Source organism: Phaenicophaeus curvirostris, chromosome 3 (assembly GCF_032191515.1).
Source record: "Phaenicophaeus curvirostris isolate KB17595 chromosome 3, BPBGC_Pcur_1.0, whole genome shotgun sequence".
Lineage (NCBI taxonomy): Eukaryota > Metazoa > Chordata > Aves > Cuculiformes > Cuculidae > Phaenicophaeus > Phaenicophaeus curvirostris.
In genome coordinates, this window is record NC_091394.1 from 77,469,575 (window position 1) to 77,488,748 (window position 19,174).

Sequence of the window (19,174 nt, forward strand, 5' to 3'; positions counted from 1 at the left end):
TTGACCGAACCTGCTCCAAGTTTGACTTCTTTTTGTTTCAGTGCTTTTGTATGTGAGGAAGGAGACAGATGAGGTATTTGATGCTTTGATGCTGAAATCACCCACAGTAAAGGGTCTAATGGAAGCAGTAAGTATCCAATATCCTTACATTGTTTGTCTGTCTTGGCAAGAAATCTCGAGGCTTTCAATGTATTATTGAGCTAGAACATAATATAAAGTTATTCTGAAATACATTTAAAGCATTTAATAAAGGCTTTCTGGAGCATGCCTCTGAAATGCTGTCGTGTTTTGAATTTAGTACTGTCAGCAGGTTGCTGGGATTAAACTGTGTCACAGAGCTGATTTGTTGGAGACCTGAGTCTTGCGGACTGGTGGTAATTAACTAGTGTCTGGGAAGCAGAGAGGTGCAGGCTCCATTTGCTGAAATGTTTCTTTGTGAACTGATGATTCAGAGCTTGTTGAATCTCCCCCTGTAATGCCATCTTTTAAAGAGGAGTCCCAAGCATGCACTGTTTCTGTGTGAATTTCATACTGCTTTTGTGTGATTACTGTACCAGCATACAAGAGGTAGTTGCTGAGCCAATGCAGACTAGTCATTCATAGCTCCTGTCTCAAATTCCTTCTCTCACTCTCACTCCCAGAGTGACCTACCTACCAACCTGCCTCTTTGCTGCTTGTTTGACTTAATTGTTTTCTTATTACACATTAACTGTGATCATGAGGGGCTATTTCCACCTTTAATTCTGTTTATGTGAGCTTGTAGATGTGTGAAATTTCGTGAATGAGGGGTTAAGAAGAAACCATGTGTCTCATTGGTAGGGGGACTAATGTTTTATTGACATGTGAGATGCTGAGTTGATTTCCAGCCTTGGTTACATGCAGGAGAGAAGATGGGAATAGATGAAAGTGTTCCTAGAGAGCTCAGCTGAGTATTACAAGTATGTATATTCATACTCTCATGAAACCATCACAGTGTCTTTTTGCACGTACCAGACACTTCAAATGCAGTAAAGATGGAATTATTTGGTCGATATTTGGCCAGTAGCAGAAGACAAAAAAAGATTTGTGGATTAGTGATGTTGTTTAAAGCACCTATTTATATCAGGGTATCTCTGAGGAGAGTCAGCTGCTTTCTAAGGATGTCCTAACCAGGCTTTTGCTGATACTGTTTGTTAGCTGTGACTGCAGCTCAGTTGTTTGGCAGAACACGCGTGTAATAAAAGCCAGACTTCACTTGAAAAGGCCACAGTCTGATTCATGATAAGCTGTAACACGATTTCATCTTGTCTTTCTGTGGTAAAGTATGATATAAGCCTTCTATAACCCTTGAAGTCAACTTGAATATTTTATCTCCAGTGTTCTGTGCTTCTCCACATGCCTGTTCTCCAGTCCCTATGTAACATAAAAACAAAGCTGGTGCAGAAGCAGGAAAGGCTCCTGCATACCTTTGTTAGCACAGCTGCTGATTCGGTGACATGTTTTCAGCACAAGAAAAATCTAATCTGTTGTAAAATGTCCCAGTTCACTGGAAGAAACACATTCAGAAAATTTTAATTCTCTTTGATAAAATATTTTGTATAAATCAGTGCCAAAAAGCTGTCAAATTGCATACGTATTCTTAAATATTCTCTCTACTGTCATTTCAGCAAGTCATGTAATTTTATAATTGTGTACATCCTAAATGTTCACTTCTAAACTCACTACCAGGAACTTTGAAACTGTGACTGAGTATTATAGAGCCCCAAATCTGAAAGACAGCATTAATGATCCTGAATCATAGCTGCCTCCTCTGTTTATGGATTTTACTTTTTTGTGTTAATCGCTATTCCTGGTCTTGTGGCTTTCTCCTAATTCTCCATGATTAATGGTATTGTTTTCTCAGATACTAAGTTTATTTTATTCTCTTGTATACTCTTATTGCAAATGAACAATTAATTAGATTCCTTCTCAGATTTCTTTCTTCTGGCAAATATCTAGAAGTCTCAGGTTTCAGAGATGCAGTGCAACTCAGAAAATGATGCAAATGATTGGATTTTAAGGTGTTTGCATCCCACACTAGTCAGTTTTGATCAACAGAAAATGGTGAAACAGTTGCCCATCACAAAACATGACATGTATGTGGTGACTGACCAGCTCTAAATCCTCCTCTCAGCTTGATCCAAAGTCAGGTAAACTCTCTGGAGCTCAGTAGGTAGCAGTCTTACATTATGCAGAACTGACGTATTTATTCAAATTACAGAAGGCAATCTAAATTGGGAAATTCAAGCATCTCCCAAAGTCTTTCTAAAATTAAAAGCTAACAGCTGAGCTCAATCAAGCTTGCTTACATGAAAGTTTATTAGATACCTTTCCATGTATGCGTCCTTCCAACCAATGCAGGGCAACAGACCGGACCATTCCATAGAAATAAGTTGGCGAAGATGTTTTCCTATGTGCCTCACCAGCCCAGATGCTGCCCTTTCTGTCTTCCTGACCCCAGCAGAGAAGGCATTTCTAGTGGCAAACAGATATGTGCTACAGACAAACTCGCTATGCCAGGGGGCTGCAGCCCAAAGGAATATCCAAACTGCTATTTCAGTGCCACTCTAAAGGCTGTCCTACTGCTTCAGGCATCCTAGGGGAAGGAAAAAATTCTCTGCTCGGAAGATTAAAAAATGGACAATGGACATGATAAAGGACAATATTCCTCAAATTCAGATGTGTCTTTAAAATTCATTGTAGCCTGCTTGAGGTCAGGTGAGAAATCCTGGTTTTTTATATGGAAGTTGGCAGTAGTGGTATTCTCCCTGAGTTGGCAACAACTGTGTTTCGAGAGAGGATGTTAAATGAGATGCCCTAGCAGATGCTAGCTCTCTGCTTTCAAAGATTCTGCAGCAGGACTTAGCACGTTTGTGCTGAAGACTGTTTTTCTGAGCCTGTGGGAGGGAGGGTCCCTCAGATCCCAGCTTGGAACCTTGCTTCCACAGCTCGCTGTCTGGTATAATTGGTTGAATCCTTAGGGGTTCCTGAGAAATGTGCTTATTCAGTCAGCTGGAAGTCTTTTGCAGTGCTCACTAATCCCTGCATGTTATATAAATCCTACACCTGTCATAGGCAGTGTGACAAGCAAGCCTTTCTCAGCCCTATCTCTCATAGCTTATATAGGAACTGCTGTCCCAGAGGGCCAAACCACTTTGAGCAACCTTTGGAATGCGTGAGTATTGGGTATCCCAGATATCCTGGGCAAGTTTTGTGCTGGAATGTGCATAATGCTGTATATTAACTACTCTTAAACCTTCTTGGCACAATAATTTTCTCCCTGCTTGTTTATTTGCACAGAGTTAGTGAGAAGTGTCTTCATGTACTGATCTTTACAAAATCACTAGGCTTCAGAATTAACAACCCATAGAGGGAGACGTATAATTTCCTTATGTTTGCATAGTTGTGACGTTTTCTGCAGTTTCAGGTTGCAGTTTGTCTGATGCCTGGTATGAAGGATTTTTTCAACAATCTGATGAAATGGAGCTATTTTTATTATTGTTTTACATGAAAGCTTAAATTTGGAGGTACAACAAAACCACAGACACAAAAGTTCGACACCACATCACTTAGCTGATGTCATTCTGTTCCATGGTAGGCAAAGGTAGAAGATAAGAAGCAATAAAAGGAGAATGGATGTTTCTCTAAGGACTTCTCTAAGACAGTCAAGATTTGCCCTCACAGAGGGACACCTGGGTACCCCAGACCACTCACCAGCCTCAGACCCGGCAGCTCCCCTCCATGGGCAGCATGGGATAACGCATTGAAGATAAGGCATTGATAAGATAGTGGTAGGCAGGGGTAGAATGTGAGTGAGGGGCAAGGTGTGGGTGCCTATACAAGTGCTTCTGGCCAGAGGTAGGTGATTCCTTCTGTTGGTGATCCTAATCTTGGATTTATGTGCATAGGCTGGGTTAGGCATTCACACAGGCTGGGTGGGGCAGTCTGTCCCGTCTGTGATGGAGAGGAGCTGGAATAGGTTAGGACAGGGATATGGCAGACTCTGGGTTCTGCCCTGTTTGGAACAAAGACCTGAACTTGCTTCAAATAAGTTAAACATGTTATGGAACATTCTTGATGGATGCATTTCCATCCTGTGCATGTGGTCCCATAGCTTTTCTGTAGGCTATGCAGAGCCTTTTGCTTAGGCTACATAGGGATCAGCGAAAAAGGTCAGTTTTATATTCTGACAGTGAGGATGCGTGTGTGAGATATAAGATGAGTGAAGTCATGTGTACTTGTGCAGCCTTGGTGCTGAATTAGGCCTCTCTGAGAGCAGACGAGAACATGGAACCTGAACTACCATCAGAATCTCCAGCACTGTATTCAAAAGTGCAATGAAACATGCTGGTGCGAGTAAAACTGCAGTGGCAAACACAACCCACAATTTACGTTGTATTTCTCTGCTAAGTGCAAAACTTAGGGAGTAGGTGGGTCTAGTGAACCTTATGAGTTACTCCTTACTTAAGTCCTCCCCTTTCTTTCAGCATGCTGTAGTCAGAGGAAACTATTTGCATTATAAAATAAGCTTTATTGGTTCTTAAAAATCTTGAGTTACTATACTTTTTAAGTACAAAATGTCTTGGGTAAGATGTCAATTATACCAGTATAGGCAAATATAAGCTAAGTAATTCTCTCAGAGAATCCTGGCTTTCTGAGCATTAGCTGTGCTTGGGGTTCAGCCTGGAGCTTTTTGAATCTGTCCTTGGTGCTGAGTTTATCCATTACTTTCTTTCCATTTTCTACTTAACGATAATTTCTTTAATTTACTTCTCTAAAATATCACTTTTTCTCAACGGAAGTCTAAACACAAAGAAAGGATTTTACAGTGACTGATGTTTGACAGTCTTTAAATGGATTTTTAATTGTGCATTTCAGTTGTCTAATGCAGAAGATAAATAGCTGTTTAACTGTAACTTCATTTCACTGGTGAAGAGCAGGAAACTTACTTTGGTTGGCAGTAGGGTACCACAGAACATTAATCACTGACAAAAAGTCATTTTTCCATAATTATCTTACCTTAGGGGACAATTATTTTCTAAAATGCAAGATGTGAGACCTGTTCCTTCAACAGAGAGACATAATTTGGCAAGAAAAGCTGGCTCAGATGGAAGGTCCAAGGACACCGTCTCCATGAGCACAGGCTCACTGCAGAATGGGCATCTAATGTTACTAACATACTGCTGCAAAGCAATGTTAAAGCATTCTGGTGGAGTGTTTGTTAGTATTGGTAATTTGTCTCCTCAACAGCTCTTCCTTCAGAAGTTTTCTTATGTTTTCTCCTTTATAATTTGAGTAGCTGGCCAGAGGTTTATTTTAGAAGCCCTTTACCTTGTTAACATGCTTCTCTGTGGCATCTCATCTTGATGTTTATGCACTCAGATGATGTTTTGTGAGAGAAATAGTGTTTTCATTTTGCCACCCAGTAAAGAGACTGAGTCACCTCCCCAACAACACTGAAGCTTTCTGATCCTGTGTAGCATGTTTGTAGCCCTCCCATAATAAAAGGTACCTTGAAGATACTTCTCAGACAAAAGGAGTACTATGGCATGTCCTGTTAGCTTAAAAAAGTCTTGAAATGCCATTGGGAAATAAAAATCACAGATTTTTTTTTGTTGATCCGTCAGTTCCTGTTGTGTTGCTACTCATCTGCCTTCTGCCCAGTGGAAGAGGCCTTTGCTTCTGTGCGCCTGGAAAATCAGACTAAGAAATGGCAGAAAGGTGACCAGTCTGGTTGAAATTCCTTGGCAAAATCTGAATCTGGGAAGAGTGTTGGCTGCTTGAGCAGAACAGTAAGACATACTAAGGCAGTTTTGATGACTCACACACTGTGAAAACTATAGGCTCCAAGTTTCTGGATGGAAGAGATTGCATTTTTTTTGATAAAGAGGTTTAGGATTATTCCTCCCTGAATCATTCTTAAGTGAAGCTATGGTACAGTTATGAGTGATTTTTCTACATACCTTTCCTGTCAAAGTTTGCAGAGGTAGTTATCTAATGCCTTATGTAAAGTTAGATGATCACTTCATATTTCTCATTAGTCTTCAATGAGATTTCTTTTATTTTTTATGATTTCAGATATCTGAGAAATATGGGCTGCCCGTTGAAAAGATTGCAAAACTTTACAAGAAGAGCAAAAAGGGGTAAGTAAACTAACTAACTAGGGACTATTGCAAGATCCTTTAGGAGCACTCAGAGAACCCAGCTGTCCTTGGGGAATTGTTATGCTTGGTAGCATAAATACTTCTAAGAGACATGCTCGTATCCCTGAAATCTTACTTTCTATGGAGAGACAGCAAAGGGGGTGGCAGAGGAAGAAACGTGCATCTCCAATCTCTGTCTGACCAGTATTTATGAGCTTACTATGAAGAAACAGAGTTTATATTTGGAAAATGTGTTTGGATAAAGTCTGTTTCGTAAATTATGTGCTTTATAATGTGGTGGAGCACTAGTGTGGGAGGGGTGCAGCCTTTGCTGTGAATGCCGTGTCAAGTTTCCCTGCAGTGTTAGGAAGAAGTAGCCCACTGTCCAAGTCTGAAAGGCAGGCAGGCAGTGTTTGCTGCAGGGGTTTCAGTTGAGTAAATGTAGACATGAGCATCACAACTGTGATTTTAGAACAGCTAGGCCTCTACTCCTTGCCAGAAATCTAAATCTTTCCATTCTTTTTTACTTCTAAATAACCACAATATTGTAGTGATATGATTTTAAATCAGTCCTTTATTTTCAGCCATAACTCTAGCTTAGGGCATTGTTTTGTCTGGGGATTTCTTTAGCTTTTGACAAGACAGGTGAAACTTATGTTTTGCTTCTTTCTAACACTTCTTCCAAGTGGCATGTTTGTTGGAATAAACACTTTGTGGTAAAGAGTGAGGAAAATACTGTATAGACTTCTAATCGTTGTCAATATTCTCACATCCAAGCTGAGTTCTAGGCTTGTGACCTGTGTGCAAAGCCAAATTACACTGCTTCCCCGTGTTAGCAACTCACACCACAGGGGAACAACAGCTCATGCTGTGTGGCTGAGGAGTAACGCAGAGGTGTACCTGGGAGAACCAGCAGCAGGCATGGGGAAACATGAGCTACCTGGGTCTGCCAGGGACCTGGACTACAGCTCTCCTTGTACGCAGCTTAAGTGGCTTAATGTCCCAGCATTTTTGCAATGTAGTGAAGTGAGCACATGTCGGGGAGTGCATGTTTTTTCCTTTCAGTGTCCTGGAACATAAACATGCTGATTATTGCCTTTGTCACCAGTATCTTGGTAAACATGGATGACAACATTATCGAGCACTACTCCAATGAGGACACATTCATCCTGCACATGGAGAGCATGGCTGAAGGCTTCAAGATCACACTGACAGAGATTTAGCCTCAGGCAGAGCCTTTTATAAGGAACCACATCATTTCATCCTTCTTGGAAAGCAGAAGATTCTCTGGGAACTTGACAGACATTGATCAGAGAAGCTGTCACAAGACTGCTTTGAAAATACTGTCCATTCTGCACATGTGCACCCACTGCATATAGACTTGGGTTTGTCAAGCACAAGGCCACTCATGTTAACCTGGTACCTTATTTATTGTTCCTCACTCTCTAGTGTACAAGCAGTTACCGGATCCCAAATTTCTAACCAGATGACCCACTGCAAATGTGAAATGCAGCATTTTAATCCATACTTCAGTGTGGATAAGCTCATTCTAAAATATGTTAAGGAACCGTGCTTGGTCTAGTTTCAGAAATCTGGTGTAAATCACTTTACCAGTAGTTCTATCTGCCATTGCTAAAAAACTGATGCAGTGCTAAAGACAGGGAAAGCGGCTGACAGAGTTCACTTGCTCAGACTGATCCATATCTCTGTAGTGTATAGTCTTGCCAAATACCTCTGGTAGTTCTCAGCATGTAGCAACGAGGACTTGTAAGTAAGACATTCAGCTACAAATGTCACTTGTAAGTAAATGGTAAAGAAACCATTTTAACCTTGTATATAATGTTTATAATATGCAATAATATATTTTAACTACTGTATGTGGGCATGTTTACTGCCACTGTTTTTGTATGTATTGGGTTTAGGGTTCAGAATCTTTCCTAGAGGATTAGATTGCTGCAATCTGTTAAGGAGCACGTACTGGGAAGTGATAACTGCATCTGCGCTCATCTACTCCACCCTTGCCCACCCAGTTTTATTGTGGAATATTGGATAAAACTGTGCTACAGGGTCTGGAGTGCTGTGACACAATGGGACCCACCTTAGGTGTTCAAGTCCCAGCTGTAAATACCTGAATGTCCCATCCAGCTGTCACCAAATCTGAGCAGGACCATGAGTCTGCTGCCTGGTGTGCACAGAGGTACAGAAGTGACTTCTGCCTGTTCTGTTGATGAAGTGGAGTCTCTCAAAGTGGGCTTTGTGCAAGCCTGTGGAGAGAAAGTTGCTTTACTTAGCAGCCTGCTCATGGAAGACTTCCTCTAGACTGTAAGAAACAGGACTTCAAACTCTTCTTCTTAAGGATACTCGCTCATGTATCTCCATTGCATGATTCTGGTTTGATTCCTAGGACAGTGGGGTGAAGTATAAACCTGGGCTTGATGTAAATATTTTATCAAAATTGGAACAATTTTACTGGAGGAAACTGAGTATCCCACAGCTGAGGTGTGGAGAAAGGTCTCACTCTCGCAAGGGCTGGATCTGAACCCAAGTTGAACTACCACCCTGTCTCATCAATTCTGTGAGGACAGAAAGTTGCAGGCTACAATCATACCAGGAAGCAGGCTTAAGGTCTGAATGTCCATATCACATCCAAACCTGCAGTATCAGCTGCAAGTATTTTATTCTCTTATGGACTGTATGTGGATCCCGTGCAGTGGGTAGAAATGTGGGTCTGCCCTCTCTCTCCCTCCCTCTTCCTTTGTCATGTGCTCTTTCTCCTTCTGATACAGAGTTTTGTAATAATTACATTATCTTTTTATAAATATATACTCCAGCAAAGATGCTCTTGCTTCACTGCTCAAGAGCAGACATCCTGAGAGCACAGGTTATTTGTGGTAATTCAATTTGTTTCTGCTTGACTTAGGCTCGGATAAAAATTCTATGCTGACTTAGCCCAGGTACTTTTTTTCTAAGGAAAAAAAGAGAACAACTAGAAAAAAATGAACAACTAGAGCTAGTTAAGGAAGATCTCCCATAATTTTGTCTGGCAGGGTCTGAGGGCTTCGTTTCTCTGCTCTAGAAGCAGATGTATCACAAGCATCTAGGAGATGACAAAGAGCACATCACCCTGCATCTCTCAGTTGTTTCAGCATCAGTTGCTGGAGGAGCACTGAACCTTGGATGCTGGTCATGGGAAGCTACAAGCTCTTGGGGTTCAACTTGTTGGTCAAAAACAGGCTATCAAAGTGATGGGGAAGGGCTAATACAAGTGATGTAAACTTCTGAAACAGTGGCCTGCCTCATGCCCTGCTTGGTTCAAAGGTCTTTAGAAGTACAAAGTGGTCATGTGTACTGTTTAAAATACACATTGCTTTTGTTTGATGAAAAATATTGATTAATGCTGGATCTTCCAAATATTATCAGTTAAGTGGAAGTAAAATTTGGCTGCTGTTCAGCAGGGGACAGGAATATCTGCCTTGCATCCTTCTGTCTCTTTGTGGCAGTGTTGTGGTTGTTTATGTAAAAGAACAAAACTCACATTTCCTTTCCTTCTTCAAGACAGCAGTCTTGAATCTTAACTCATGCAGCCTGAGGGTGGCTTGCTGCTCAACTCATTTCCCTATGAAGAATTAAAGCAGTGCAGTGTCCGTAGGTGTTGTGTTTTGAAAGACTCTGTTAGAGATGTGCAAAAGGAGAATAGTCTTCTAAGCTTTAATTATGGTTTCCTGCTATGAATTTGGCACTATGTCCGTCCAGTTGATGTTTTATGATTAAATTCCCAAATCTCAAATTTTAGTTTCTTTCTAACAGTCAAGTGCTGATATCCCCACATTAAAGTGCATCTTTGCAGTGAAGCTTTGTTGATGCACGGTGATCTCCCCATCAAGATGTTGTGGAGAATTTGTACCACTGGATGTAAACTACAAAGAATAGAGCTTGTTTTTTTTATTCCTTGCATGTCCTCTCTCATGAAGTTTTTGGTCAATGGAATTCAGAGATCAAACGTCTTTCTTGTATAGTTTCCTCTTTCGTTCTATGGATTGTTTTAATGTTGTAAATTAATTAAAACTATTAGTAAGAACTAAACTCTCCAGCTGTCAGACATGTTGTTTATTGATTGATCTGGAACTCGAAAGGAGTATCTTATGACTTTTACAAAGTAAAGCTTATGAAATGTTTATATGCTCTTCCATTTCCTATGAATTGAGACAAGATACAAACAAGAGTGTTTGTGCCAAAGTTTGTGACAGGCCCTCTTTCTGGCAAACAAGGAAACTGTGTATAAATAGTGTGCTTTTATATTAAGAAAATAGCTCATGTAACTTAATAGTGTTGCAACTGGGAGAGGGGTTTGATAAACTGTAAATACAGTTATTTTATTTTTTGTACATTTTTAAGAAGGAAAAAAAAAATAAATATTCCTATGTATGAGATAATATTTCTGTTGCTGTGGTGGGTATTGTTACGTACTGGGGCTTGAATTCCTACTTCTGAGCCCAGAAGACTTTCCAAAAAGAAGAAAATAGAAATTCATTCTACTGACACCAAAACATGGATTTGATGACTGGCCTGGTAGAAGCAGGAGGAAGCAGTTTATCTTGTCAACCCTGACTTCAGCAAAACTTTTGACACTGTCTCCCACAACATCCTCATAAGCAAACTTAAGAAGTGTGGGTTAAATGAGTGGACAATGAGGTGGGTTGTGAACTGGCTGGATGGCAGAGTTCAGAGGGTTGTGATCAGCCCTGCAGAGTCTAATTGGAAGCCTGTGGCCTGTGGCTTTCCCCAGGGGTCACTATTGGGCCCAGTCTTGTTCAACGTGTTCATCAATGGCCTGGATGAAGAGAGACAGTGTACCCTCAGCAACTTAGCTGATGTTACAGAAGTGGAAGGATGTGCCAGAGGGTTGTGCTACTTTCCAGAGGAACCTCAACAGATTGAAGAAATGGGCTGACAGAAGGGAAAGTGCAAAGTCCTCCACCTGGGGAAGAACAACCCTGTGCACCAGTACAGTACTGCCCAGCTGGAAAGCTGCTCTGCAGAAAAGGACTTGGGAGTCCTGGTGAGCACCAGGTTGTAATATTGTGCCCTTACAGGAAAGAAGGCTGATGGTGTCCTGGGCTGCATTAGACAAAGGGTTGCCAGCAGGCCGAGGGAGGTGATCTTTATTCAGCGCTAATGAGAGCACACATAGAGTCCTTGCCCCAGTTCTAGGCTCCCCAGTACAAGAGAGACATGGACATGCTGGAGAGAGTACAACAAAGAGCCACTAACCTAGTGAAGGGATGGGAGCACCTCTCCTACAAGGACAATCTGGAGTCCTCAGACTTGGATCTGTAAAAGTGAGGCCAGAGAAGGGCCAAGAAGATGATCAGAGGGCTGGAGCACCCCTGCCATGAGGACAGTCTGAAAGAGTTGGGCTTATTTAGCCTAGTGAAGAGAAGGCTCTGGGGAGACCTTGTAGCAGCCTTTCAGTACCTAAAGGGGGCCTACAGGGATGGGATGAGGGGTAACATTTTTAAGCTGAAAGAGATTTTAATTAGCTATTAGGAAGAAAATTTTTACTGGGAGGGTGATAAGGCACTGGAACAGGTTGCCCAGAGAAGTCGTGCATGCTCCATCCCTGGAGGCGTTCAAGGCCAGGTTGGATGAGGCTTTGAGCAACCTCATCCAGTGGAAGGTGTCCCTGTCCATCACAGGGTGCTGGAATTGGATGATCTTTAAGGAACCCTTCAACCCAACCCATTCTATGATTCAGTGACAGACTGAGAGAGATGGAACAGTTTGACCTGGAAAAGAGAAAGGAGAGATATTGCCAGTGTGCACAAATACTTGAAGGAAAGGTGCAAAGAAGATGGAGCCAGGCTCTTCTCAGTGGTGTTCAGTGACAGGACCAGAGGCAGTGTGCACAAACTGAAACACAGAAGGTTCCCTCTGAATTTTTTCACTCTGAGGATTACCAAACGCTAGCATAGGTTGCCCAGAGAAGTTGTGGAGTCTCCATCCTTGAAGATGTTTAAAAGCTGCCTAGACATGGTCCTGGTCAACCAGCTCTAGGTGTCCCTGTTTGAACAAAAAGGTTGGACTAGATGACCTCCAGAGGTGCCTTCCAATCTCAAATATTCTCTGATTCTGTGACAACTTGGAGTGTCCTGTGAACCTGGTTGGAAGTGCTGGCACTGTCTTTGTGAGTCCAGGTCGCCAGGGATGAGATCCTTACCTGCTCCTCCTGTGCCCTGCATGCCCAAATCACTGAAGCATGCCTAACCATGCGCCTTGCAGTAAAGCATTTTCATCACCCATTTTTGTCTCCACCAGCTGACTCTTGTCTTTTTAAATGAGAATCCAGAAGGTAAGAATATGTAAGTAAGTGGGAAATTGCTTGCGAAAGCATTTGTCTTGGTGAAGGGAGGCTGCCCAAGCAGTGGTGGGGCAGCCCTGTCATACCATGAGGTGGAAAAGTTCAGTGGGGACAAGTTCTATGTTGGACAAGCTGCCACAGCAGTATCCCTGAGACATCCTCTTGTGTCAGATAGCGACCACATCTGGGCAATGAGGGAAGAAGTAAATTCATCTGAGATGTCTCGTCCAGCACAGTGTTGGCTCCAAAAGCCCAGCTTCCTCCAACCCTTCCCCATTCTCATCCAAGCAAGACTGTGTCCAGCTCTAAAAGCCTTTTCACAGCCACCAAAGGTTTTATGGAAAGGCTTTCCCTGTGGGCTTGACTTTTTCTAATAATATTGAGAAGTGTTTTCAGCTGTTTATTTGGGATACAGCATGAAGTGCTCCTCAGCTTGGTGAGTAGTACTAACTAAGCAAGAGCAGAAGAGACCTTCTCAGATGCAGTGCTGGTGACTGCCTCCAGCGCAGTTTGTGTTCCCACCAGCCCATCTGCAGTTGGCACCTGAGCTAGAGCAGAAACTAAACGCCATGGGTACAGAATGCCATGTGTGTGTATCTGTGTGCATATACATATATATGTATGTGCGTATATATATACACACGATAACAACTGTGAGACTGGCTGCAGTTCATTGGTGCTGGTAGCCCACGTGGTTGAGCTTGCAGCCCAAGGTGCTGCCCCTCCCAATGTGGCTTCTCAGTCCATCAGTGTTGGGGAGCTTCTCAGGGGCTTTTCCAGGCCCCAAGGATGCTATCTGGATGAGCAGAGTGGGATAAGTCAGGACCAGCTCCCGTGGGGCTCTTTAAATTAATCACATTTCTTGGGCACCGTCTGCAATTGATGGTGTTTTATAGGAAGTCATTTTAGTGAGTGGCTCTTAAAATATGAATGCTTTAGCAGCTAAGTGGTTAGAAGTGCTCTGTCTGCAAGGCTGTGGAGGAGCAAGAAGCGTGTTGGCTGATGAGCGCTGCTGCTGCACCCAGTGTGCTCAAAGGCTGGGCCATTTCTGGCATGGCTGAGTGAGGTTTTAGCAAGGTGAATCAGAAGGTCTTCAAGAAAAACTAACCTAGGAGAGGGGAGCAAAACATCTCTCCTCTAGCTCTTGACTGAATCTTTAGGGCACTCAATGGGTCAGCAAAGTTGTGTGTTTCAGCATCTTCCCAAGCTCTCAGCTTGATTTGTGCTGCCAAAAACAACGATTGACTCCAGAGTGTGCTCTTTCTTGGATGTGCTCTTGGATGAGCCAAGGAGCCACAGGGGCTTGGTTCCCCTCCTCCCCAAGGTCCAGGCTGCTGTGGTGCAACACGTGCTGGAGCGCCTGATGGTGGCCATCACCCTCTGCTGGGAACCTGCCCCCACCCCTGATACGGAACTTTGCACAGTGAGATGCATGGGCCACCAATGGTGGTAAGTGGAGTGGTGTATCATCCTAATGCAAATAAAAACCTCCTTCCACCCCTGTCTTTTTATGCCTCAATGCTAAATCATAATCTGGCCCTAGACGGAGGGTGAGGAGAACATGTATCACTGGGAGTATGGCACACCGGATGCTTGTGTAATAAAGCTGTGTAGTTGCACATTATTTATATACATTGCAACACAAATAGGCTGGGGTTTTACTTAATCACAAGAGGAAACAGGCACTGGTTTCAGTTACCTTCCAGTGGGATTTAAACTACTTTTAGCACCCCGGTGCTAATCCCAGCTCCAAATTTAACCTTAGTAAAAGTTTGAGGAGCTTAAATATCATGCACAGGAGCATGAGCCAGCCCCCCCGCAGCCTGGCTTTGCTGGCAGGAGCCCCTGCTGTGAAGGGCTCTGCTGGTGCCCCATGAACCACATCTCAGAGCCACTAACCGCAGCACCTGCCCTACCAACCTGTGGTCCCTCCCCACATCCTGCCTCCCTCAAGGGACCGCTAGACATATGGGGATAAAAAAATGCATTAAACCTGCTGAGGAATATTTCTATGGCAGGGAAAGCTTCCATCAACCAGCTAAGGCTGGCCTTTCCAGCTCTGGAGGAAACTCTCTCTCAGCTTTGTGCTGCCTTTTCTTTGCTTTATAAACCACTCTGGGTGAGAAAACCACCACCATAGGTGAGAAAAATTATACTAGCAGTGGTGAGCCCAGCCGGCCGCAACGTGCCGGCACAGCACCTCTATGTGCCTTGAGCCCTCGCGAAGCCCTCCAAATTGATTTGCCCGGCTGCAGTCCCTTTGTCTGTGGCAGTGAGTGGCTGGGGGTTGTGAAGTCAGTAGACAAAGGCTTCTCCAAGGTTTGCTCGCCAGACCATGGGGCTACATGAAGCTTTAAGGCTCGAGCGTGAAGACAGTAAGAGCACATGAAGCATCAGAGCTAGCTGCAGCGGAATATTTATTAGTAGGAAAGAACATTTAGGGAATTTCAGTAGGAGAATTTGTTTGAACTGTTGGTATCCACCATACATTGGTTTTCATCAAGATTGTTCAGAGTTACATATTTATATAAGAAAACAAAATAATTAATATTTAGGTGCAATCAGTAATTCCAGTATGAAAAAGCACCATGTCACAAAACAGTTTACAATACAAAAGTCTTCAAAATCTAACATTTAAAAACAATATTTGTTCAACAGTAATAACAATACAGTAAAAAATTCTTATTTCCCTTCAAACAATACTGCTTATATATTTTGGCACTGAAAAAAGAAACTATCACAAATGTGCCTTTTTAACCACACAATGCTGTTTTGTGAGTGTCTATATAACAAGGAAAAGCATGCTTTTGAAGTCAGTCATTTGCCAGGTGCAGCTTGAACTGCTTTCTCTGTTAAAAAGAAAAAAAACCTAAAAGAAAAATAAATTCCTAAGCTGCAGCATGTCTTGTCTTTTAGCCCAGGACATGAGTTGGAGTTGTGTCTCTCAGACTCAACATATTGAGTAAGTCAGCTCTGCCTAAAAGGCTGGATTTGAGATCCTCTTCCCTCTCTAAACCCAAGATGAATTGTAAAACTAAGCCACTCAAATGGTCCTTCTTGGAACTGATCCCAAGTTCCTGCTGTATTAAGGACCTCAATAAGATTTTTGACCCCAAACTTGCTTCTCAGGCTCATAATTTCCTTAATTCCTCAAAATCTTAGTTAATTAATTTTGAAGTAATTTGCACAAATGGTCTTAAAATGTGAGCCTATCACTTTTGTCTTGGTATAACCAGCAGTCCAAGGAAAACTGAGCATGCATGTGGGCGACCTGAGGGATGGAAGCCTGGCACTAGAACCAGGGAGGTGCTCTGGGTTAGGGAAACCTCCTCCTGGTTCTGCTCCTGGGGCCAGGGCTGGCACGCAGCGTGGCAGGGGGAAGCTTGAGTCTGAGAGAGGGAAAGACAGAAAACTAGACTTTTCAGGAAGAATTATGTTTCTGCTCAAAACTGACCCCTATTAAAATGAGAACACAGTTACTATGCTCCGGGTGAAACATCAGCGCCTGCATGCAGCTACAATGGCCCTTGAAAAAGGCTGATTCTAGTGAACATGCAGTCCTTGGTGCTATATCTAAAAGCTGAACAATAACAAAAAAAAAAGAATTTTAAATAGTTTTTACATCTTACATCAATGATGCCACTACAAAACCACAATAGTACCACACATTAATTAGTACAGTCTTAAAAATGCAAACCAATGCTGGTAAGACTCCCATACATTCTGCATATCATATGTACAGAAGAGAACAGCTTCTCGAGAGGAGAGGACAGTTGTAGAGAGATAATATTCTGTTTTTTTCTGAGTACGTTGCGTAATACAAATACATTATCCGCATAAGAAAACTTTACTCCAACACTAAGAGTTCAAGAAAGATCCTAACTGGAGGTTAATAGCTGGGGGATGGTGCACGTGCTGGGGGCATAAACACATACAGAATCCTCCGTCAAATTCTCCGTCTCCTCAGATGGCCTGATCATCTACTTCTGTTTCACCGGGTAGGTTTAACACGTCACTGTGTGGGTACATGCTCCCTCAGTCTTCCTGAAGGCAGCTCACCTTTAGATGTCCTTCCTATAGGCTTTGCCTGGCTGAGAACTGGCTGGAGACTCAGAGTATCATCAGGTGAGATTACAACAGAACTAGGGGTGGGGAGAGAGTGAACATATCACAATAGCTATAGGCAACTACACACAGGGCACTAGCAATCCTAGACAGCCATAAGAAAAATATGCGGACCGAATTCATTTAATTCGTAGTTGTTCCTCTCCTTTCTGAGTTGTAAAAGTCTTCCTTAGGATATGTAGGTTTGCTTACAAAGCATTCATCTAGAGAGGTATCTAGTTTTGCCAAGACACAGGATATGCTGAACTCCATGCTGCTGCGGTTAGTCTTCCCGTGGTAGCTTAATTAAAGTTAGGTTTGGTGTCTCTATTCAGTGCTGCAATGCGGAAACAGTCTGAGGGGACAGAGATGAGAAAGCTTTCCCTATGGAATGGTCATGGATTTAAATGGGAAATAGACACTTGGATCCATTCAGCTTTTGACTGTTGTTTATCTCAATTTATTAGCCTCTTCAGTGTCAGAAATATCTGCCCAAATTTACAAACAAATGTGTAACTATTTACTTTTGCATCCCTCACATCATTCACTTGGCAATATTTAAAAATCAAAAGGTATCAAGTGCTTCTGCCAGAAGAGGCCAATATTAGTTCCCTCAGGTTCAAGAATGAAATGAAACTGAATACATGAATATTAACTACAAGACTGCTCAGATGGAATTGAAGTGAGCAAGTGGAAGAGATAAGCATATTGAAATGCAGCTCAATCTGTCTACTTGCAGCAAGTGTGCAGGCAAAAATAATCCCTAACTTAATTAAGCACTTCATTTGTACGAGGCACAGTGAGCCCACCTCGCCCAGGCAGCTCTGCTCTTGGGATCATCAAGACTTTTGCTAAATGACCACAGGGCTGAATCTAAGAGGGTACAGAAAAAATAAATAAATCATGAACACAACCAAAACATGAATAAGGAAATTAAACAAAAATTACTGAAGAAACATGATCTTGCAGAGCATTCATATGATTAACATCGAGCACAATGTCTGTAGTAAGCTTCCTTAGATCCTTATCAGATTGAAACTCTGGATTTGTTTTCTGTTTTTCTCCCAACTACTAATAAAAACTATTTGGTTGCCCTGGAAATGGGAATAAGCTAATGACAGGAAATAAAAAAGTGATGATGGCAAAGAACTGTGAGTTCTCCCCCAAACAACCACACAGACTAATCTTCCCGCTGAGCGCAGCCAATTAACAGCACAAACAAAGCTTAGAGTTTAAGAGGATTTTCTCAGGTGGGTTTCCTAATCACCATCGTCCCACCTAGTGGGGGATTGTGAAGCCAACCCTAAATACCACTGGAACCCCTGTCCCTAGGGCAAAGGACAGCAGAGGTCACACCCTTGACATGTTTTCACCAGAAGGCAGAAAGAGTTTCCACCTGACATTACTGCATCAAAGTTATCTCTTGTTCCACAACATCTGGGTATCCCAGGCACCATTGGGCCACCATGCGCTGAATGGTGATGCGTAGGAAGATACTGCTCCTGCCTGGAAGAAATCAGCTCTCTGTGGAATAAACTGTGAAAGCAGAGAGCCAGCACCAGTCAGGTTCAGTCTCAATGTGGCAACAAACACATACATGATAATGAAAACCTCATTGTCAGAGAGGTCCAGTGTGTTCTTGAAATGTTTGATACTACCATTACTTAATACCAGGAAATAAATAAAGTAGTTGGCAAGGTAAATACAGGAGGGACAAAGGCTGGGAACCAAATCAGAAGCCATTCCAACAAAGTACATCAAGTCTGGCTCCTCCAGATGTCAAGAGCTGGTGTTTGTTATCCACTCACAGAGAGCGTAGGGATGACAGCTGGAAGGTGGACACAAAGCCTCATGAAGCCCAACACCCTGAGTGCCTGCCCTGGGAAAACGAGAACTTCTTTGGTATAAGATCAGGGCAAGAGGGGAAGATCTAACATGTTTCAACTGCACAGTAAGTGAACACAACAGCAAGAGCAGCCGTCACCACCTTTGGAATCTGGGAAGCACTCAGCAGGCTGAATAAGCTCAGATGACCATCTCAGTGGCAGGACCCAGAGTCCCCAGGCTCATCATATGGTGACACAAGGATGGAGCAGCCCAGGAGGTCACACAGACTGGGCTAGCGCAGAGGAGCTGTTCTGTGCTAACTATTGCTTAGGGAGTTTCACTTTGTGGATTCAGACCCTGACCTAAACGTGGTGATGTCTCATACAGTTATTAGTCTTTTCACATTGTTCACTACAACCCAAGCTCTTTTTCTCTTTGTTTATTGTGCATTAGTCAGCATTTTACATGTGATATCTTAATCTTGACTATACATACTAAAAAACCACTTAGGACCTGTGGGAGCAGTAAGGAAATAAAACCTTTACATTGCAAGAAGCCCCTTGCATCTGGCCTTTCCAGATGCTATTCGTTAAGATATGGAGAGTACCCTGTGAAAATCCCCACCCCTGAAATAACTTCTCAGTATGGATGATCTGGAACTGTAACAAAAGCCAGGCTGGAAAGGGTGCTGGTAACTGAGACATCCATGGCAACCAGGGATGGT

General features: G+C 42.7%; 1 protein-coding gene across 3 annotated transcripts in view; it reads left to right on the top strand.

Annotated features, from left to right (window-relative positions):
- GRHL2 (grainyhead like transcription factor 2) overlaps positions 1-8,725 on the top strand; it is a 67,680-nt gene extending 58,955 nt beyond the window's left edge. For all 3 annotated transcript variants that reach the window (XM_069854430.1, XM_069854432.1, XM_069854431.1), the window contains exons 14-16: positions 42-127; positions 6,097-6,161; positions 7,270-8,725. In XM_069854430.1, the coding sequence (XP_069710531.1) occupies positions 42-127; positions 6,097-6,161; positions 7,270-7,384 (266 nt within the window). In that variant the 3' untranslated portion in view covers positions 7,385-8,725. The remainder of the gene's footprint in view (positions 1-41; positions 128-6,096; positions 6,162-7,269) is intronic.
- The last annotated feature ends 10,449 nt before the right edge of the window (positions 8,726-19,174 follow it).